This window comes from Cherax quadricarinatus, chromosome 95 (assembly GCF_038502225.1).
Source record: "Cherax quadricarinatus isolate ZL_2023a chromosome 95, ASM3850222v1, whole genome shotgun sequence".
NCBI classification, from domain to species: domain Eukaryota; kingdom Metazoa; phylum Arthropoda; class Malacostraca; order Decapoda; family Parastacidae; genus Cherax; species Cherax quadricarinatus.
The window spans coordinates 1,012,501-1,035,036 of record NC_091386.1 but is presented as its reverse complement, the minus strand read 5'-3'; the positions used below and the strand labels follow the sequence as shown (position 1 = coordinate 1,035,036).

The following is a 22,536-nucleotide window of genomic DNA, read 5'->3' as shown; positions in this document are numbered from 1 at the left end:
TCATGATATAAACCGTGGTAATTAATACTCACGAAATCGTAATGACACGATTGCAAACGCTACAGTCTGGAGTTTTGAGACTCTTTGACCACGGGTTCAAACCCCACCCGTGGTATGGGTTTTTTTCTGGTAATACCCACAAATTAGTTTAGAAAGTCACGTAAGCAAATTCTAGTATATATTAGAAGGTGTTTCGGTTCTCGATCTACGAGTTTTATCCTCTTGTGGGCCGTTAAGGGGCACGTCAGTTCCCCTGTCTTCTATGTTATTTTTCCACTATAATTTACCTTATTCATAATTACTATTACATTTGTTTTGTCTGCTTTCGTAAGGTGAAGTCCAGGATCTTTAATTCATGGTATAAGTTAACAAATCTTTGATGACAGTTGTGTTGTAGAGGCCTGAGTTGTGTCCAGATCCTGGACTTCACCTGACGAAAGCAGACAAAGCAAATGCGATAATTATGGACAAGGTAGATTATAAGGAAAAAAACATGATATTAGGCGACAGGGAAACTCACGCCCCTCTTAACTCTCCTGCAATGTTCCTTGAGCTTTTCTCCTGTTCTTAGACCACCTCCATTATGGCTTCGCCAACACTCGACTTTCTTGCTCTCCTCTCACTACCACTACTCCCTTCTTATTGTCACCTTAGCCACTATTACATTACTTATACTACCTCCTCTCTTTCTACTACTACTACAGCCCCCTCCCCCTCATATCATATATATATACCGGCTCCCTTCACTTCGCCCTTGTGTGGCTAGTTAATGATCCAAAATATAAGTTCGTCACTTATGTATTGTGACTTGGGTTCTATGAGAGGAGAAAATTTCGTTTAAAGTGATGTTCGTGTGTGTGGAGGTAGGTATGTCGGCCCAGTGAACCACAGTTATAGTTTGAATAATTATAATCAAAACTAACAGCTAAATATAGTTTGAAAGCCCACAAGTTGATAAGACATTTCTGCAACGTTGGGGTGTTTTTATTCAGGAAACGTTTCGCCAGATAGTGACTTCTTGAGTCCAATACAAAGAAAGTTGTGGACCTGCGGTAAAGATGCACGCAATGGAAGGATTATTAATAGTATTTTGATTTTGGGATATGTACTGTTAGAGTAACATGTAAACGGTCGTATTCGGGGGGAGGGTCACCTTGCCTCGGTGGAAGACGGCCAGCATAATGGAGACTCAGAGTCATTGAGGCCAGAGACATGACCAATGTAATTCCCCGAGAGTTACTCAGTCATTGAGGTTTGAGGCCAGAGAGACGACCAGTGTAATTCCCCGAGAGTTATTCAGTCATTGAGGTTTGAGACCAGAGAGACGACCAGTGTAATTTCCCGAGAGTTACTCAGTCATTGAGGTTTGAGGCCAGAGAGACGACCAGTGTAATTCCCCGAGAGTTACTCAGTCATTGAGGTTTGAGGCCAGAGAGACGACCAGTGTAATTCCCCGAGAGTTACTCAGTCATTGAGGTTTGAGGCCAGAGAGATGACCAGTGTAATTCCCCGAGAGTTACTCAGTCATTGAGGTTTGAGGCCAGAGAGACGACCAATGTAATTCCCCGAGAGTTACACTTGTAAGAACGTGATGTTAATTTAGAGAAACCACAATTAAAGAATGAGAGACTTGTGCAACACTGGGGAATCTTTATTGAGGAAACGTTTTGCCAGCCAGTGGCGTCATCAGTCCAATACAGAGAAGAACGGTGGTATACGAGGATGAGGTAATCAGTCCCTCAGTCTTGCACAAGTGTCTTATTCTCCAACTTGTAAGAACATACTGCAAATGAGTTAATAAATAGTGAACGGTTTATTAACAGTGATGTGTAGGTGGAAGACTGTGGACATGTACTGTTAACGCCAACAACTTTACCTTTGATGAGTTCCGAGAGTTTTTCTACTCTCGTCTGATGCTTTGCCTGGTCATCCAGGCTATTGCTGCTAACCGACCCACATATCCATCACAGCCTGGTTGATCTAACATGTGGTTATATGTGAATTGCGGGGGTGGGCGGTGGCTCCAAGACGAGGCCTCGTGGTTGGTGCCTTTATTAATGAGAACTTGTAAGGAATGCTGTATTTATTGGCAAACTTAGATTTTTCGTAAAGTCTTTAAATGGTTTAGAAAGAGGCAGGATCATTCATGTTGAAATGGCACTTGCAATGAGGGTTGGTGAAAGAAGAGAGGAATGTGGCTGGAGGAACATTCCTCCGAGGGTAAGGGTTAGTGAGACTGAATGTCTGGCGCCAACCATGTTAGTTCCACCTGACTGATGTTGCTGCTACCTACAGTCTCTCTGGCTCCTTTATTGCAGGGAACGACTATTGATGTTGCTGCTGACTAGTGTCTCTTACCACCATGACAGGGAGGGTTACGGGAATGATAGTGATGTTACTGTTGCCTAATACCTAGTCTCGCCACTGGGAATGAGAAGTAGTGATGTTTCTGATGTCAACCAGGCTGTGGTGCTTGCATCAACAGTATAATTAATCAGGTTATCCACTGGAGGCGTTGACCCCCAACACTTCAGGGAGGGATGCTGGGAATACAGTAGTGATGTACATGAACGGTATACAATATCTGGAGTTTATTATACCGACAAGATGAAAATATTGTAGACGTTTCGCCATCCAGTGGCTTTATCAATACAAATTCCAGGACATAACTTGAAGACAGTAGAACTATGTACAGAAGATGAGGTAATCAGTCCCTCAACCTAGGAGTAGGTGCGAAGAGCACCATAGTCGTGGAGATTCTGAAGCAGAAGCAAGGCGCCTGGCGCTTATATAGTATCGTCAGGTGTAGCAGCCGAAGGCGGGATTCCCCAGTGGAAGTTGGTCCTTCCCAAAGAGATGGGTTAGTGGTAGTTGTCGTGAAGGTTATGTACATGTCCTCAGAATCAAGATTCCATGATGTTGCAGTGTCTGACAAGTTGTGTAAGATGAAATTAAGACACATGTGCAACATCTGGGTATCTTTATTGTAGACGTTTTGCCATCCAGTGGCTTTATCAATACAGATTCCAGGACATAACTTCACGACTACTAACCTATCTCTTTGGGAAGGACCTACTTCCACTGGGGAATCCCGCCTACCAGTGACTATGCCCTCGTCTGCTACACCTGACGTTACTATATAAGCGCCAGGCTCCTTGCTTCTGCATTATATAGACAGATAATGGTTATAAATGACCATAATTTTTAAAGGGGTGGACCGGTAAGCCAGCGGAAGGCCTCGGTCAGATGACCAAAAGCTCCAAAGGCGGGTCATCATCTGACTAAGACCTGCGTCAGGAAACATTTGTCCTGTTTCCTGACGAACCTAACCTGCTTCTGCATCAGAATCTCCACGACTAAGGTGCTCTTCGCACCTACTCCAAGGTTGAGGGACTGATTACCTCATCTTCTGTATTCAAGTTATGTCCTGGAATTTGTATTGATAAAGCCACTGGATGGCGAAACGTCTACAATAAAGATGTTGCACATGTGTCTTAATTTCATCTTGTCAGTATTATACACCATTCTTGCACAACTTTCAGTAGTGATGTTGCTGCCACCTGGTCTATGATAGGCTGGGCTCCACGAGTAAAAAAAGGACTCTGAACACATCAGTAAGTTTATTTAGGCACAGATACACACAAGTACAATCATACATAAAATAACCTAAAACAAAGTGACTTATTTCCATTGGGGTCCTTGGTATAAAGATTGAGACACTTATGGGGATCAAAATTGAAGAAATGTTTTGTCACACAGTGGCTTCATCAGTCCAATACAAATGAGAAAGGTGTGAGAGGAGGAGTTTGAGGTAATCAGTCCCTCAGCCTGGAGTCGATGTGTTCAGTCCATCAATCTTGTCGGTTTTCAACCATTTATCATATCAGAGGTATACCTACTGTCTCTCGTAGCAACATGGAGGGAAGGGATCCTAGAAACAAGTAGTGTCAGGGAAGAGATGTAGGACTTGAGTGAGGGTCTTATTACTACGGTCAATATACAAATAACCCGCACGTAGGAGAAACTTTCATGACAACGTTTCGCTCAGACTTGTACATAGTGCAAGTCGGAGTGAAACCTCACAAGACTGTGTATTGTGACTATTCTTTATTACAATCAGAACTAAGCACTACACCCACAAGGGTCATACAGGAAGAGGTGGGGGTCTCCTGGCACCCAGGATCTTATCTGTCCACGACACCTTAATGTGTTACACTCAGGTGGACTAAATTTTTTTCTTTTGCCACTTTCTGGTCAAGCTTAATGAGAAATGGTTTGGTGATACCGACAAGATGTGGAAAAAAGACACCTATATATAGTTCAAGGAAACTTCTCCAGTCCTGATAGAGAAAATGAGTATATATAGTGGCACTGGTTGGATTAGAGAAGGACCTGTTAACATTGTTATAATGGTCTCCAGAATAGGTAATATACTGTTGGGTAGCAATTTGGAGATAGTTTGTTAGGTAAGACACATATGCAACAGTTAGACAACTTTATTCCGAAACGTTTCGCCTACACAGTAGGCTTCTTCAGTTGAATACAGAAAGTAGGCAGGAACAGTAGAGATGTGAAGACGATGTAATCAGTCCATCACCCTTAAAGTCGTAGAATTTGAGGTGATGGACTGATTACATCGTCTTCACATCTCTACTGTTCCTGCCTACTTTCTGTATTCGACTGAAGAAGCCTACTGTGTAGGCGAAACGTTTCGGAATAAAGTTGTCTAACTGTTGCATATGTGTCTTACCTAACAACCTGTCGGTATTGTATACCATTTTGATGTTCATCTTGGAGATAGTTTAACTAGTAGACTTCTGATGGATATTGTTATTGACTGCAATTAGGGCGGCTTCTATTAACTTTCACCGTCTACCCTCAAGAGGTGTCTAACATCATCCATGTATTTTTATGGTTATCATTGCTGCAAATGTTTTTGTGTTCACTGATCCTAATGTCCAGAGATCTGGCTGTTTCCCCCACATGGTATAGTGTATACTCATGCCAGAGGTATTCTTGGCTTTTTGTACTAGGTTTCTAATATAATTGATGAGCTGGTTGATATTTTAATTAGTTTTCTGTCAAAATTTTTGAAACAATATAACTTAGAGGCTTGAACTTTATTTGTTCTTTACGTTTCCTGTAATGAACTAAAAGAATGGGTGATGTATGTGCATTAATCCTTCAACTATTTATCTTTCAGTTCTGGTGAGAGAAGATTGTTCATGTAGGTAGGTTTACCATACTTTATTTTCACCAGGAAACAGAATATCAAGAAATGATAGCCCTTCTCTCGTGTAAATTTAATAGTAGGTTCCAGTCTTGAAGTCATTTACACAGTGGCAGCAGTACTGCCAGACGTATGACTTCAACCTTATGCTAAAATAAATTGCAACTGACAGATATAGGAAAAATCTCTATAAGCGAATTAATTTTTATTTTTGTTATTATTATTATAATCAAAAAGAAGCGCTAAGCCATTTTTTTTTTTTTTTTTTTTTTTTTTTTTTTTTTTTTTTTTTTTTTTTTTTTTTTTTTTTTTTTTTTTTTTGTTGAAATGAGATTAAAATTAAGTTTGATGGAGTACCATAGTATAGGTATTACTGGCAGTGAGAGAGCTGCATCACACATCCAGTTGCCATAGAAGTTTACCTGGAGAGAGTTCCGGGGGTCAATGCCCCCGCGGCCCGGTCTGTGACCAGTGTTGATATAGTAGACAGATATTCTTCCACTAAACACTTAGTACCTGCTAAATTGTTCAAGAACAACTTCACTAGTTTGAACTGCTACATAAGAGTACTGACCACTGAAGTATATCCCATCATTGATAAAGAGAAGCTTGAAACTTAATTAAAATTTTTTATTATTATTCTAGTATTCATGAATATTACTATTGAAATTTATCTTGGAAAACAATCTAGATGTTCTTAGTAAAAATAGAAAACTGATGAAAGTCCTCTTGACAATTCCCACGACTATATCAGAGCCAGAATGCTTCTTTTCTAAGGATTGTTATGAATCCTAAAAGATTAAATACACTTGTATTGCTTTCAATGGAGAAAAATCTCCTCAACAGTCATGAAGAGAATTATTAATATATTCATGTAAAGTAGAACTGATTTCATTTTTATATTAATGGATCAAACTTAAACAATTTAGGCAAGTAAAAAATATTTTTTTTTTATTTATAATTTTATTATAAATTTTCTTTTTATATACATATACTTGTTTTACACATTATTAAAACTGGCTAAAAATTTTCTGAAGCAGCACCTCCATCTAAATTCTTGGATACAATGATCAAAATATCAACGTACCACATCCATGTAACTGACTTGGGGAAGTTATTGAGGATCTATCTGGATTCTAGGTCCTCCATATATAAATTGACAAGTACTGCACTGAGAGATGAGCCTATAACTAGCCCAGACAATTGTTTATACTCATCCTTGAACCTAAAACCGTTATAATGAACAAAGTGCGACAAGGCTGTCAAAATCGTGGCAATTACAGATAACTCTGTATCAACGTCAATCACACTATGAAGATGATCAATGTCTTGATCAACTGGTGAATAAGTGAATCACCTCGAAACTTATAAGCTTCTTATCACTCGTGTCAAGTGCACAAAGCCACACTTTCTTGATGTTTGTATTGTGCTCGGCAGAAATGAACTATTGCAGTGGGAGGAGCCATTCTCTTTCATCTGTCTACCCAAACACTGGCCAGTACTAACCTTGTTGTATCCATTACTCTTGCTCGTGCCTGTGGTTCACTGCCAATAAAAAAGTCACATTAGATCAAAAATTATATTTTTGATTATAATAAGAAGCACTAAGCCACAAGGGCTATACAGCTCAAAAATTATAAATTTCTTTAAAAAACAAATGTTAAATCATACTGTTGATCATACCATAATTATAGACTGTAGATTTCCTATACCTGATTTATTTAAAGGTAAACTATTAATATATGATTAACTTTATGTAATGTGGGTTGTAACCTCTACTGAAACTTACAGCGTAAAATAAATGCGTCTTTATATTAAACTACTGTATTTTCCGGCATATAAGGTGTAATTTTTTTTACCACAAAAAAGTCTTGGAAAATCACTCTTTGCCTTGTATGCTCGAGGTCAGGGACAAGAGTAGACCTTGCATTATGCTTTAGCAATTGTTTACTAATGTTCATTATTATAATCATGGGAAAGCACTAAACCCGTAGGATTATACAGCACCTGTGGGAGGGGGGGGGGTGGAAGGTATTCAGGGAACTGGAGCAAAGCTCCAATTGCCTAGATCAAGAGCCCCTCACCAGTGTCAAGGAACCTCCCATGAGGGGTATAAATGCTTAGAAACACAGTTTTATATGCCAGAAAATACAGTACATAAGAAAGGAGGATCACTGCAGCAGGCCTGTTGGTCCATACTAGGCAGGTCCTTTACAATCCATCCCACTAACAAAACATTTGCCAAACCCAATTTTAATGCTACCCAAGAAATAATCTCTGATTAATCTAGTGATTAAATACTGTAGTTTTCAGTGTATGGATCGTATCTTATACTAATTATCTTTGCAGGGTTATTTAGAGTACTGGAGGCGCCATCCTGAGCCTGGCATCTCCCAACACCATGTTGATGATCTCTTTTCTAACATCGAGCAGATTTATGCTTTCAATAGGTTAGTTTTACCTTTTAAAACAAAATTGCAAAGATTTGCAGTAGGATGCATGACACATCTTTAAATTTAAGAATTTTCTCCCTTATGTTACATGGAAAAAGCTCCTGCAAAACTTTGAAAAGTTATGGACCTCATCTGTATTATTTACCAAGCAAATAATTTTTTTCAAATACAGTGGAACCCCCCCCCCCCCACTATACGATTAGCTCCTAATGCGACCAATTATGTAAGTGCGTTTGTACGTGTATGTTTGGGGGTCTGAAATGGACTAATCTAATTCACAATATTCCTTATGGGAACAAATTCGGTCAGTACTGGCACCTGAACATACTTCTGGAATGAAATAATATCGTAAACCAGGGGTCCACTGTACTGAAATGACAATACTAACTTCAGCAGAAATGCCTAATATTTAGTGAAAAATGTATTGATTACAGCACTTTGTATGCTACCCCTAAAACACACTTAGTACTTACAGACTTTACTAAATGTTTTATGGAAATATTAGCTTTCAGGTTATTAATTTCTTCTACAAGATAGTTAGCCCACATTTTTGTTCTTTCACAGCCAACCCTTATATAGTGAAAGGGTAAAAAAAATTCTTAAATTTTAACATTGAATTCTATATCACTTTCAGGGGTTTTCTGTCAGAGCTGGAGGTATGTGGTGTGGACCCGGTTGCAGTTGCCCGCTGCTTTGTCCGCAACAATAATGGCTTTGCCATCTACACTCAGTATTGTACCAATTATCCCAGGTAACTGTCATTGTAAATTTATCATGTCTTGAAAGTAACAATACTACGGTTAGAGCAATTGACAAATAATTCTAACTTAAGAGGATATTTCAGACTTTGGTCTGTCCTCAATCATTTTCAAGTTACAACACTATGAAAGTGTTCTCCAGTAAGTGCGGCTTATTTGTAAATATCTGAAATAGGTTACTACTAGTTCCTCTTTATTTAATGTAATACTTGTCTCGCCTGGTCATCGCCCATCTCAAAGAAATATTATGCAGGTTTAAGCTATTACATTACTTCAATTGTAGCAGTTTTTCCTTGGATCAAACCTGATCATTGCTTACATGACTATAATAGTATGACTTATTAATGGAGAAGCAATAAACTTTTAGTTCATTGAGCACCTGAGAAATGGGAGGTAATCATGTCTGACCCAAGGAAAGGCCTAACTTTGGGAGTTTGGATAATTTTCAGGTAACAGGTGAAATATCTTGCAGAACAGTATGTGTACTCACCGAGTTGATGCGAGGGGAAGCTTCGGTGAGAGCCTTCCGTGAGCGGCAGCTGGCACTCAGCCACACACTACCTTTAGGTTCCTATCTCCTCAAGCCAGTACAGCGCATTCTCAAGTATCACTTACTTCTCGGTAACATTGTCAAGCATTTCGAGAAGGACTGGAGTGGATACTCTGAAATATGGAATGCACTCTCAGCTATGACAGGAATGGCTCATCACATAAATGACATGAAGAGACGACATGAACATGCAGTTAGAGTGCAAGAAATACAATCCCTCCTCTATGGGTGGCAAGTAAGTTTAGTTAACCAGAAGAAATGTTATTGGCATTTATTAATATATTAGATTTTTTTCTTCAAGGGAGAGTGCATAGATACTGGTGAGAGGCCCCTCGATTGGGAGAATGAGAGATACCCCACAACATACTTGAATCAAATGTGATTAAATTCCAAATGCTGTATGAATCTCATGGATTTAACATTTCCCAATGAAAACAATTAAATCTTGTGGGAAAGTGAGCACTAAATCCATATTATTACAATCACAACTAAGTACTAAATCCATAGAGTTAGTAATAAAGTAATATTTGAGAAATGGGACGGTACCTCAGCTCCTTGAATCATGAGTCCTTTAACATCAAGGTATTCTTTTCCCTTTAAAAGTCATTTGATGTTATATTCAGTTGCGCAATTGTGCAAGAAAACAAAGTTTCTTATGTTTAAGTAAATTTCTGGTTTAGAAAGACACATAAGCAAACACTATAACATATTTATTAGAAAACGTTTCGGTCCTGGGACCTTGATCACTTCTCATTTTCTAATAAATATGTTATAGTGTTTGCTTACATGTTTTTCTAAACCAACTTGTCGATATTTATTACCAAGGTTTATACCAAGTAAATTTCTCTTTCTCTCAACAGTTTGAAGACTTGACTACATTTGGGGAGCTAGCAGCAGAAGGCACCTTCAGGATGTGTGGAGCTAAGGGACTCAGACACATATTTCTCTTTGAGAAAATGATCCTCATTGCCAAAAAGAAGGAAGAAAACATTCTAATGTACAAAACCCATATAATGGTATGCTTTCATCTTCTAATAAATTTACTTAAAATTATTCAACGTTTGACAAACTTACTGATCCATCTCCCGTACATCATTAGTCTCTATACAGTATTACATCTCGTGCTAGTGATAAGGATTTATTATAAGGAACTGGAGCTAACCTAAGAACAAATGCAGGTCATGACAATGTTGCTATGTAGAGCTTTATAAATAATACCAAGAAGCAGGTGATATTCCTACTGAGGCAAGTGTAATCAAAGATATTTGACTTGTGGGTCAGGTAGGTGCACCACAAAGTGTCCCAGTAATGTAGACAAGTGGTCTGGCTAAACTAAAGTGCCTTGGTTCTGTTCAATGGTGTTTTGTGTAATTCTATCCTTTTCTATGATGAGTCTGGTATCTGCCATGCTCTAAGGTCTTTAAATTTCTACCATGTCCTACAGGTCTCTCTACATACTGTGTATCAAAACCACTATAGGAAATGTGTCCTCTTGTGGTGAAATATTTCACTAGAATAGAACACTGGGTAAGAATTTACATAATCTAAGCATCAAAATTTAATGACACACATGCTTATCAAATGCACACCAATGAACATGTTCAGCAGAATAAAAATTCAAACCTTATGACACAATAAGATGCCAAACTCAACAGTGAAAGGGACGGTACCAGATGGCTAAAAGTAGCTGTAATTAAAGTACAGAGTACTAAAGAAAACAACCAAGGAACATCTAGCCTCGCCAAACTATTATACAGGGACAGTTTTGACCATTATACAGAAACTGGACAAATGTGCTGATAAAGTCAGATAGTTTATTAACGTAAGAAACCAGTTTACCTACTACATAGCTTCACCACCCAACCCATGATTTCTCACTGATGATTTCATTCACATCACCTCACAATGATTTCACTCATCGCCTCCCAACAGTGTGTGCGGTAATAATGCGCATATACAGTACGTGTACACTCATTCAGCAGTTTTCCACAATTACAACAGCTACTGTATCTCAACTAAAATACCAAATCACATCTACTTTCCAGAAGGCTTTTTAAAACTGCAATGAGTTTTAAGAAGAAATTTCAGTTATTGATTTTTTTCCAGGAAAAGGGGATGGAATACGGAAATTCAAAGCATGACACACGCAAAAACAAGCGCAGTCAGTATGGCTAAGGTTTGCAACATGGTTGTTTCTTCTTAGCACAAGCCTGATCCAGTGGGTTATTACTGCCCTTCTCGGGTAGATGCCTACATTCACATTATCATATTCATAGAAAAGTGCTAAACCCATAAGAGGTCTTACATATGTCAAATGGGCAATCAGGTTTGATCCAAGGAAGGGGGACTAATTCTTGGATGACGAGTCCTTCACTAGCATCATGTTTACAGAGATTCACTTCTGGTTTGTATAAATTACACACCAGAACCTTCCTGAGGTCAAATTCATACATTTAAATCTGCATTATCTTAATGCTAATGCCATGAAATGTATAATGTGGCTGTGTCACATTCCTGTGACTGTACAGTCATAACATGCTTGTCATTCACTCTGGTTAAGTACCACTGGGTCTGGCCAGTAATTGGATAGCTGATGTGACCATAACTTAACCTTTTTTCTCATGAAAATTCTGTTGTTTATTTTTTCAAAGATACACATTGCTCTGTTTATTTACTCTTAATTTGCTTGGCAAATGCATCTTGCATATGAACAACGACTGGCTATGAGAAGTGCTAAACCCTTGTGGATCATTGACAGCTTATGAAAGATCGCTTGAAAACAACACCTACATAACTAATTTTTTTTTTTCAACAAGTCGGCAGTCTCCCACCTAGGCAGGGTGACCCAAAAAAGAAAAAATCCCCAAAAAGAAAATACTTTCATCATCATTCAACACTTTCACCTCATAAATCTTACTGATGATGATTATAATCATGGGGGAGAGCTAAACCTATAGAATTATACAGCACATGTGTGTGTGGGGGGGGAGGCATTCAGGGAACTGGAGCACAGATCCAGTTCCCTAGATCAAGAGCCCCTCACCAGCATCAAGGAACCTCCCTTGAGGGGATCTTACTGATGAACTCCAATCTTAATCTTATAAAAATATATAAAGAGGACTTGCTTGGTCAGTCAGGTTAAGGCAAGGAAATGAATGGGTGGCTGTCACCATAAGGTGTCAGAGGACACCTAATGGTGTCACCCATGATGTGACATGATAAGATTTATCAAGATTATTAAAAAATCAACACTAAATGACTCATGTGGGTTTAGTGTTCTATTGTACATATAATAATAATCACAAATATCTCAAGCTTTCCACTTCCTTTAGCTGTCTAAGAAAATCAATGAAATCCCTAAGATGGTTGTTGACTCTGGGGGTTGGGGGGGGGTCACTTCCCCTGTAGTGCCATCCCACAGTCACCTCCCTAGCTGACAGTCTGATCAATAAGGCTGATGCTGCTATCCCTCTCAAGAGAGGTGGCCTTGATGCCAGTGAGAGGGGCTCTTAATCAAAGGAATTGAATCTATCTTCCATTTCCTTTGAACCCATTTGCCTACCAGGCACAGTATGACCCATATGGGTTTAGCTCTCTTACCATGAATGAAATGATAAAATGTTAGTGCTAGTAGCACATGGTCTACTGTAGGCACCCACAGCCAAGCTGATCAGGAGCCAGTTATAGAAATTCATAAAGTTCCCCATTGAAGACAGTTATGGGTGTCATTGGTAATTCCCCTTAACTACCCTAAGCTTTATCCATAGATGATTCTGGAGGTCAGTGCTCCGGCAGCCTGGTCCTATACCAGGTCAGGTTCATGGCTATGTCAATCAGGTTACTGGGGCTGGCTGCATGCAATCACCACAGCCTGGCTATTCGTAAACTAAGTTTAGGAACTTACCAAGTTCCGTCTTAAAGGGAACTTCAACTTAAATATCTATATTTGATCTTTCTTTCAACACACCGGCCATATCCCACCGAGGCGGGGTGGCCCAAAAGGAAAAACAAAAGTTTCTCCTTTTACATTTAGTAATATATACAGGAGAAGGGGTTACTAGCCCCTTGCTCCCGGCATTTTAGTCGCCTCTTACGACACACTTGGCTTACGGAGGAAGAATTCTGTTCCACTTCCCCATTTGATATTTTTGATTGATTGATTATTTGATTGATTGATTGTTCCTAAAATCTAGATAAAGACTTCCAAACCTTGTTAAATTTTTTCACATCTGCAAAGATTGCAATTTTTCAGATATAAAATCCTTGCTCAGTCCCACATAAATTTTGTAATTATTTTGACAAAAGCTTTTTATTTTGTTTACAGTGTTCCAATTTGATGTTAATTGAATCTGTTCCTGGTGAACCTCTCAGTTTCCACATCATCCCTTTCGATAATCCAAGACTCCAGTATACTCTTGAGGTAAGTTTCACTGCTTCAGAATACCTAACTATATTTCAGTATACTATTCTTAAGCTAAGCCTGATCACTTCAGAACATTTTTTTCAGTATACCATATTTCGCGGCTTATGAGACGCATTTTTTTCCATAAAATGTCTCCAAAACCTACCCAGCGTCCTATAAACCAAAGGTCAGTGATGGGAGCTATAACTTTGGGGTGGGTTGTAGCTCTCCCAGTTACCTCTGATGCCGAGCCATTGAAACTAAAACAAGTCTTATAAACAGTAAAATACAGTATTTAAAGAAGTTTTAATCGAAGTTTCAACTTCTGAATCCCTAAAGAACATAAAGGCACAAGGGTTAGGTTCGTCAGGAAACAGGACAAGTGTTTCCTGATGCTGGTCTTAGATGATGATCTGCCATTGGAGCTTTTGGTCATCTGACCGAGGCCTTCCGCTGGCTTACCGGTCCACCCCTTTAAAAATTATGGTCGTACTTACAATCATTTTGTTAATTACAAAGACACAATACCTTGACTGGAACAATGTACAAATAATCCACGCATAGGAGAAAGAAACTTTATGAAGACATTTTAGTCCGACTTGGACCAGTAATTATTTACCAATTAATGGTTCAAGTTGGGCCAAAACATTGTAATAAACTTTCATTCTATGTGCGGGTTGTGTGCGTTTTGAATCCCTAACTGGTTTTAAATGATAAGTAATCAAGGTCTCTGGACTGAAACGTTTTCTAATAAATATGTCCTAGTGCTTGCTTATGTTTTTTTTCTAAACCAAATTGTCGGTATTTATTACCAAGGTTTATACCAACTGATACCTTAAATGACACAGGTAATAACTGTATATGATTTTGAAACAAACTTGAGTTGTGACTCCTGGTTAACCTCCTTCACTGAAGGAATCAAAGCCACTCTCCTCAGATCATCTACCATTTTCCAAGCACTGTACGACCCACAAGTTTTGCACTTTGTATAAGTCCATGCAGCGCCTCATATCATGTGTTATCTTTGTTAATTACAGGCTCGTAACTTGGAGCAAAAGAGGGAATGGACACTACAGTTAAAGCGGGTAATCCTCGAGAACTACAGTGCCAACATACCTGCACATGCCCGTCAACTTGTCATGGAGCTTGGCCAGAGTAAACCAGAAGGTATTATATTACTTTTAATGGAGTCAGGATGCTGCAGTCAGCTGAAACAGACAAAATTATGGCATATAATAAAAACAATATTGATACTGTAATTCTTAGTAACAGTAATGATACTGTAACTTAGTATACCGATCATAATTAAAATAGTTTGCAGTACATTACTAGATTTACATTTTTTATATGTAGGAGCTAGATTGCATTACGTATGTACAATATAATTATAGTAACTGTATTTTAAAACTAAAAAATCTGATTCTTACATTCACATCTTGCAGATATGCTCATGAGTGAAGGTCGTAGCAGTGGACGCCGCGCCCACCATGCTCCCGAGTACCTGGAGAAGAGGAAGGTTGATCGTGATAGACGTAGATCATCTGAAGGAGTACTTAACACACGGCTACGCCTCAGGCGTCCCAGCCGGGCAAGGAAGGAGAAGGAAGAGGTGGGTGATACCCTGTGTATGTCAGAGATTTATACAGAAGTACAGGTGCTCCTCGACTTACTTTGGGGTTACGTTCCGAAGAACCCACCCTAAGTCGAATACAAATACATGTATGATAAATAACTGTCACTGAATAAATAAATAAACAAACAATTACTGTAACTAAATGCCAGTAATGAAAAGTAAATACTTGAATACAAGTTTATCATATCAATAAATGTACTGTACAATACAAAAAATTTTTTTTTACAGTACATTGCGCTATCATAAAGTCAAAATATCACAAGTTGAACTTTCATTAAGTGAGGAGGATCTGAAGAGTACTGCTCAGTATTTTGGAATTATTAGTATTGTATTAAAAAAGTGTATTATAATGGATCACATTTATTTCTCAATTTTGCCTGACAGAAAGGGGCACGCAGTCGCAGCGTAAGTCGCACTCGAGACACAGAGGATGAAGATTTAGAGAGAAAGACCTCGACAATATCAGCACCTGCGTCTGCAGAAAAGCCAAAGGTTTTAAGATTTTTTCAACTTTTTAATACAGTGGACCCCCGCTTAACGATCACCTCCCAATGTGACCAATTATGTAAGTGCGTTTGTACGTGTATGTTTGGGGGTCTGAAATGGACTAATCTACTTCACAATATTCCTTATGGGAACAAATTCGGTCAGTACTGGCACCTGAACATACTTCTGGAATGAAATAATACCGTAAACCGGGGGTCCACTGTATACTATAAAATCATTTGAAAAGTCCACAAAAATCTATATTACTAGAATTTTCAATGTTTTAGAGTAGTTGTAGGCATTTTCTGACACTTCATTTTTAGGCCAAAATATGTAGACCATCACACTTTTAATCAAAACTGATAATTTTTATTGTAAACATAGAGCGCCTCATGATAATAGACAAGTGTATAATAATACTGTGATAGGTAAAAGGACACAAGTGTAACTAATGTGACATTGTGGCAATATTTCGCTCTCCAGGAGCTTTATCTAGTCATTACGGCTTAATAAAGCTCCTGGAGTGAGAAACGTTGCCACAATAAAATGTCACATTAGTTGCACTTGTGTCCTTTTACCTGTCATAGTGTCGGTAATTCTACCATCTATAATAATACTGTGTTGTACTAATGCTCTCTACAGCTGAAACTGTCCATGTGGGGTCGACGGAGGTCAGAGCCAGGAATTGGAAGCCGAGAGTCATTAACTATTTGTCGAATACCAATAGATGACCCAGATACCCCTCAGTCAAGCTCGTGTGACCCAACTAGTGACTTCATGTCATCAATTCCAATAAGCCCTTTGACCCCCGAGGTAAACTAGCGGCTTTTTTACTTACTAACGTTGTAATTTAATAATATAAATCAGTTTCCAGTTATGACATGACTGATGATTTAATGAATTAATCGGGAAGGGGGGGATATACTCTAATGCAATTGGTTTAAATCTGAATGATGAGAGTTTTTTCCATGATAATAACACGTGGAAGATTGTTTCTCCATGGTAGTAACACATGGATAATTCTGAATTTAACTGATTCAGTCTGTTAAATTTGAAATCAGTTTACCCAGTGGACTGTAGCAATAACAGACAATTCTGATTTAATTGACTTTTAATGGACAGAATTTGTAGCCAGACAAACAAATAAAGGTTTTACTGTACTATATTTTGGTTAATATTTTTTTAGCATTAGATTGTCTACAAATTTATTCAAAATTTAATTTTTAGATTTATCAAAACATTATCATATTTAAAAAAGGGGTTAACCATATTAATATTTAGAAGCAGTAATACAGTAACACTCTCCATGGGTAAGTGGAGGAGAAACCTTCCTCTGTAAGCCATGCACGTCATAAGAGGCGACTAAAATGCTGGGAGCAAGGGAGTAGTAACCCCTTTTCCTCTATAAATTACCACATGTAAAAAGAAAAACTTGTGTTTTTCTTCTTAGGTCACCCTGCCTTGGTGGGAGACAGCCAGAACATTAAAAATAAAATACTGTGACAGATTCTGTTTGTTTGCAGGTGTCCACGGATGGTCTTTCCGTGTCAGAATATGAACGCGAGGATGGAGAAGATGAACCAGGTGCAGAGGAGGATACAGAAAATGGAGAGAATCTTGAAGAAATTGTGAGTCAGTTGTTGCAGCACAACCTGCAACTGCAGAAACTACTACTAAGCAAGCAACGTCGCAACTTAACAAGAAAGAAACCGTTCCATTATGAAACATCCGATACAGAAAACGAGGACAGTGCATTTAGGGGGAGTACTTCCTATGCAAGTTCAGACGGTGGTAACACTCTAAGGCATGAAGATGTAGGTGATTATGTGGACTTTTATTTCAATGGTGTTAATGCTGATAATAAATGTGCCACAAACAACGAAAGTGCCAATGTTTCTAGTAGTGAGTGTCAGTCAGTGTACAGTAGTGCTGTTTCTGTTCAAGGAAATGAAAATAAATCATTATGCAGTGAAAAGAAGTCCAAACCAGTTAGACGATCGTCATCTGATCTTAGTTTCAAAAAGACTCCCAATATTAAGAAAGTGAACTCCAATTATGATAATTTAATGAATATTTGGAGTACTATAAGAGGTCGTAGTCCAGAGAAAAGACAGAGTAATACATTACAGCAGTCACGACTTTCTCCGGCTTCTTCTCCAACAAACATGGAGAGACCAAAATTAAGACGTGCTCAGTCGTTCTCCATTGACAAATGTCTCGACAGTGTTACTGATAGCATTTATGCAACTCCTTCCCAAACCTCAACTCAACCAAATACAGCTCCCGCTACCTCCTCCAAAGGAAATGTTTGGGTCCGTGAAGAACGCCATGGTAGTCCGCGGGAAAATCGAGGACGTCCTGTAACAATAGCATTTTATAACTCAAATGAAGTAAGCCTGAGTGCCCTCGAGCATTACTTAAACCAGCCTCGTACCCCAGGTCATACTCATGAGCGTTTTCCTTACGATACCGAGGATAATATGACAGATTACTCTATGACTCCCCACATGAGTATGGACAACATTCTCAGCATCCACCCTGAGCATAAGATATACAAGTCCTCGAACAATAAGTCTACAATCAAGAACGTATTCAGTAAGATCACTAGCCCAAGAAATAAAAGTATATCAGAACCATCTGGTTCTGTCTTTAACTTATCAATGGACAGTGATCTTGATAAAAATGTGGATAAAAAAGCCAGCAAAATGGTTTACAACATGGCAAGACAATGCTCAAAAACACTGAAAGAGCGAATTAAACAGATAAGAGCTGAAGATGCTGATAAGACTTCTAGCAAGTCTTCTACAGAAAATATTTATGCCCTCCCTATTTACAAACAAGGTAGTTCCAGCATCGGGGCTCGTTTGGCAGGAACGAACGAGCCTTCTGATTATGCAGTACCAAGAATTAGACCCATGGAGCAGAAACCCAAATCAGACCTCAGACCTGATTCTGTTCTATCCTCATCTTCTGTCCTCACGTCTTCCTCATCCTCCTCCAGTCGTGATACCAAGTTAATAGATGGTGTAGAAACCTCTAACATGGCTAATGTGGAGGAGGAAAATGAGGAGAATCAAGAATCTCCCTCTTTGGAAAGTGACGCTTCAGCAGATAGCTATTATGAAAGATCTTTTGAAGCAATAGAAAACCTAGAAACTGAAATTTTCAGAGACAGCGCCATCTACAGTGATCCAGATGAGACTGAGTTACCTCCAGCTAGTTTATATTATAAATCATCTACTAGTCCAAACACCAAAGCTACAAATTCAGTTAGGTCTTCACCTCGTTTTTCAACAAAATCACCTCTCTCATTATCTCTAAAAGTGAATAGATTATCTGAATTAATAGAAAAAAATGGCTCGAAGGGTAGTGAAAATAACACAATCATATCAACAGAAACTGCCAATAACAGCTGCAAATCCTCCCCGCAACCAAAGAAAGTGCCACCGCCTGTTCCTGCTAAACCTGACAGTGTGAAAACAAAGAAAGGTAGAGCTTGTGGGAACTTGATCATGCAACAACTTAAGAATCTGGAAGAATGTTCAAAATTTAGCCGTGATGAGCAGATCAGTCCCACTTTTGATGGTCTTAGAACTTTGGATGACAGAAGAAAGGACCTAGAAATCTGCCAAGTAAGAGTTGAAACTGAAAATGAAAATGATCCTTCAACATTATCCACAGGGTCACCTGAAAGGGGAGACGAGAGCCGTAGGAATTCTCGAACTCTTAAATCACCCATCATCTTGACTCCAGCACCCATTATTAGAAGTCCCATTACTCTCTCACCTCTTAGCACTCCTAGTAACTCTCTGCCTGTAACCAGATCATCTTCCGTTCCACCGAGATTATCTCCAAGTCCTTCGATTGTTTCTGAATCTCCAAATACTTCCTCACTTGGAACAGCAAGTCCTTATGGAAGTGAGAGGGGGTCACCACTGCCATCTTGTGCCATTGTAACTACCCAGTCTGAGGGTGACGAGAGTGAGGAGCCAAGAATGTCACGGGGTTGGGTCCGTCATGTTATTGGCAAACTGCAGGCAGAAAGTGATGTTTAAACTCATACACTTGAATTAACTCAAGTAGTCAGATCTGATGTCTTTTCTAAATTTTATATAACTGAAGCGTTAAGAACATGATAATCATGTTGAATTATGCATTTTGCTCAATAAAAGTAATATAGTACCTTAAATTTTGAAAAGTTAGGGTTTATACACAAAACAAAAAATGCATTTGGGAGCTGGGGTCCCATTTCCAGCAAAAGGATCCCTGCACAGTGTAATGTTTTGCCAAATTTAGGATCATTTTGTATTTGGCAAAATAAAATGTGCATACAGCAATCCTCCTTTGCTCTGGTTCCAAAAATTTTTAATGTCACAAGTAAAGAGCCTCCCTCCTCTTGCACAATTTGTTTTTTATTCAAACTAGTCAAAGACAATCTTTTTAAAACATAAGGTAATATTAACTTGGGTCAAAAATTTTCTTGACTTAATATGGCATGAAAACAAAGATTAATATTTGCTGAATGACCATAGTAAGATCTGCAGATACTGCAGATTCATGAAAGTTTTTGACCAGTATGTATTATATTGTTGGTGCTTTCAGTATGCATTATTGAATATTAATTTCAGAAGTGAGATTTTTATGTATAGTTCCATGTGATGGCTTATAGTCCCAAAGTTCCGATATTTTTAACATTTGGTTTTAATGTTGTATTTATCTTTTCCTGTCACCAAGTGATGTTTTCACTGTGTTAATGGAGTTGGTGTTTTAACTTGTTACTAGTGAAAGCAGCAGTTGGTAATACAAGTGTCATAGTCATTACTATTCCACCTCATTTTATACTACATGGTGAAGTATAGACATTCTCTTAAATACTTTACTATATTAAGCAGCCATTTACATTTGATATACAGTATATAACATTTTTCAAGTGTGCTTTTATAAAGCAAGAACCTATGTACAGTTTATACACTCCATAATGTTTAATAAAATTTATTATAAAATCTTTTATCCGATTCTTTGTTTTACCTGGTATAAGCTCAGTGATGATGGATTTGGGTAGTAATGGTGGTGAGAGGAACCCATGTTTCATGTACGAGGATTGAGACACTTGACACACACTTTCCTTCAAAAAATATTTCGTATTTCTATCCCTTGACCCCTACTGCCTCCCATGCTTAAATCACGGTCCCACCAGCATCACCAATTGTCACCTCTAAGTTTCACCCACCTGTACTCGGTTACTCAACCGAGAAACTAATGTATGCGCTACAACGGAGGGAAGGATGCGGTTAAGAGGAGACAAGTGGATTAAACAACATGGTTAAACACATTTTAGCCAATCAATATTCTTGCCTCAAAACCTAAAGTGCTCCAGAGGGATTATACAGCTCATGAAACCAACAAACTTAATATATCACTTTAAACATGAGGCTTAATACAACAAGTTCTATGCTGAACATGTATTAGTGACATGAAGGGGAAAAAAAAAGAAAAATCTTTAAAAGGTGTGCAAGATGGCAGGCAACTGTATGGTGGTGCCACCTGTTGCACTAGGCAGGAGTTGCCGCCATGATGGCTGCCTCTATATAATGGCATCAGCCTTCCCTCAGGACACCAGTTATCCTCTGGGATTGGTAACAGACAAGTCTCCTCCAGTGCTTGCATCTCCCATTTTCCACCAGTCATCACCTCCAACTCCATACTTGTGTGGTAAGTTATGGTCACTGAACTTTGTTTCGTCGCATTTTATATTGCAATGGTCATTCCCAGGAAGTATATAGCTTATACAGTCCCTGATAATTTTTATTTGAAACTGGAGGCTAACCCATAAGAGGTCACATAGCACCCGAGAAATGGGAGGCATTAAGCTTCGAGCTAACAAAAAGGAGGACAAGTCCAGTTCCTTGTATCACAAGCCCCCCGTCCCTTAACCGGGTAACTTAAGTTTTCTCTTTAGGTCACCCTGCCTTGGTGGGACATAGATGGTTCATTGAAAAAAATATAATATATTGGACCCCCGGTTTACGATCAGCTCCCAATGCGACCAATTATGTAAGTGTATTTATGTAAGTGCGTTTGTATGTGTATGTTTGGGGGTCTGAAATGGACTAATCTAATTCACAATATTCCTTATGGGGAACAAATTCGGTCAGTACTGGCACCTGAACATACTTCTGGAATGAAATAGTATCGTAAACCAGGGGTCCACTGTACAGTATTTTTCTATCAGCATGATACAATGTCTGTACAGAGGTGAAGGACATTTAGACATGCATGCAGAAATCTCAGTTTTATCCACAGTATTTCAGGCTCTACTGCCTCTGTATCTGACCGAAGACACCTGCTGTGTAGGCGAACTTTTTGAACAATAATGATACCCAGCTGTTGCAAACTGGTATACCTGGAGGGTATACCTTCCAGGTAAATATCTTAATCAATTTGTGGGTATTTTATACCATTTTCAACATAGGTAGGCAGGTGTTATTAGGTGTAAGACGCACAATAATCATAGGTGTTTAGTTAATGGTACAATTGGGGGAGAGGTTAGTATATTAGGATAACTAAAAAATGTCAATTATCCTCCAGGATAACCCTAAAAATGGTTAATTATCCTCCAGAAAACCCCAAAAGTAAATTATCCTCCAGAATAACCATAAAACTTAGTGGCCCGGTGGCCTGGTGGCTAAAGCTCCCGCTTCACACACGGAGGGCCCGGGTTCGATTCCCGGCGGGTGGAAACATTTCGACATGTTTCCTTACACCTGTTGTCCTGTTCACCTAGCAGCAAATAGGTACCTGGGTGTTAGTTGACTGGTGTGGGTCGCATCCTGGGGGACAAGATTAAGGACCCCAATGGAAATAAGTTAGACAGTCCTCGATGACGCACTGACTTTCTTGGGTTATCCTGGGTGGCTAACCCTCCGGGGTTAAAAATCCGAACGAAATCTTTCTTTCTTTCTTAAAAGTCAGTGGCTTATTTCCACTGGGGTTGTAAAATAAAGATGAAACACCAAATGCTGAG

At 38.8% G+C, this 22,536-nt stretch overlaps 2 protein-coding genes and 1 long non-coding RNA gene across 9 annotated transcripts in view; 2 read left to right on the top strand and 1 right to left on the bottom strand.

Annotated features, from left to right (window-relative positions):
- Positions 1-20,520, top strand: part of LOC128703908 (pleckstrin homology domain-containing family G member 1-like) — a 530,324-nt gene extending 509,804 nt beyond the window's left edge. For all 6 annotated transcript variants that reach the window (XM_070104852.1, XM_070104850.1, XM_070104854.1 and 3 more), the window contains 10 exons: positions 7,580-7,680; positions 8,318-8,434; positions 8,914-9,226; positions 9,852-10,007; positions 13,316-13,411; positions 14,431-14,560; positions 14,836-15,002; positions 15,411-15,518; positions 16,155-16,325; positions 17,036-20,520. In XM_070104852.1, coding sequence (XP_069960953.1) covers positions 7,580-7,680; positions 8,318-8,434; positions 8,914-9,226; positions 9,852-10,007; positions 13,316-13,411; positions 14,431-14,560; positions 14,836-15,002; positions 15,411-15,518; positions 16,155-16,325; positions 17,036-19,567 — 3,891 coding nt within the window. In that variant the 3' untranslated portion in view covers positions 19,568-20,520. The remainder of the gene's footprint in view (positions 1-7,579; positions 7,681-8,317; positions 8,435-8,913; positions 9,227-9,851; positions 10,008-13,315; positions 13,412-14,430; positions 14,561-14,835; positions 15,003-15,410; positions 15,519-16,154; positions 16,326-17,035) is intronic.
- LOC128703910 (uncharacterized) lies at positions 5,547-14,917 on the bottom strand. The gene is made up of 4 exons (XR_008409387.2): positions 14,821-14,917; positions 14,510-14,601; positions 8,932-9,104; positions 5,547-6,775 (listed from the first exon to the last, which is right to left on the bottom strand). It is a non-coding gene; the product is annotated as an uncharacterized lncRNA (long non-coding RNA).
- A 547-nt stretch (positions 20,521-21,067) lies between the features above and the next one.
- LOC128703909 (uncharacterized) overlaps positions 21,068-22,536 on the top strand; it is a 12,374-nt gene continuing 10,905 nt past the window's right edge. For both annotated transcript variants that reach the window (XR_011394679.1, XM_053798775.2), the window contains exon 1: positions 21,068-21,224. The gene's annotated coding sequence lies outside the window, so the exon portion shown is untranslated. The remainder of the gene's footprint in view (positions 21,225-22,536) is intronic.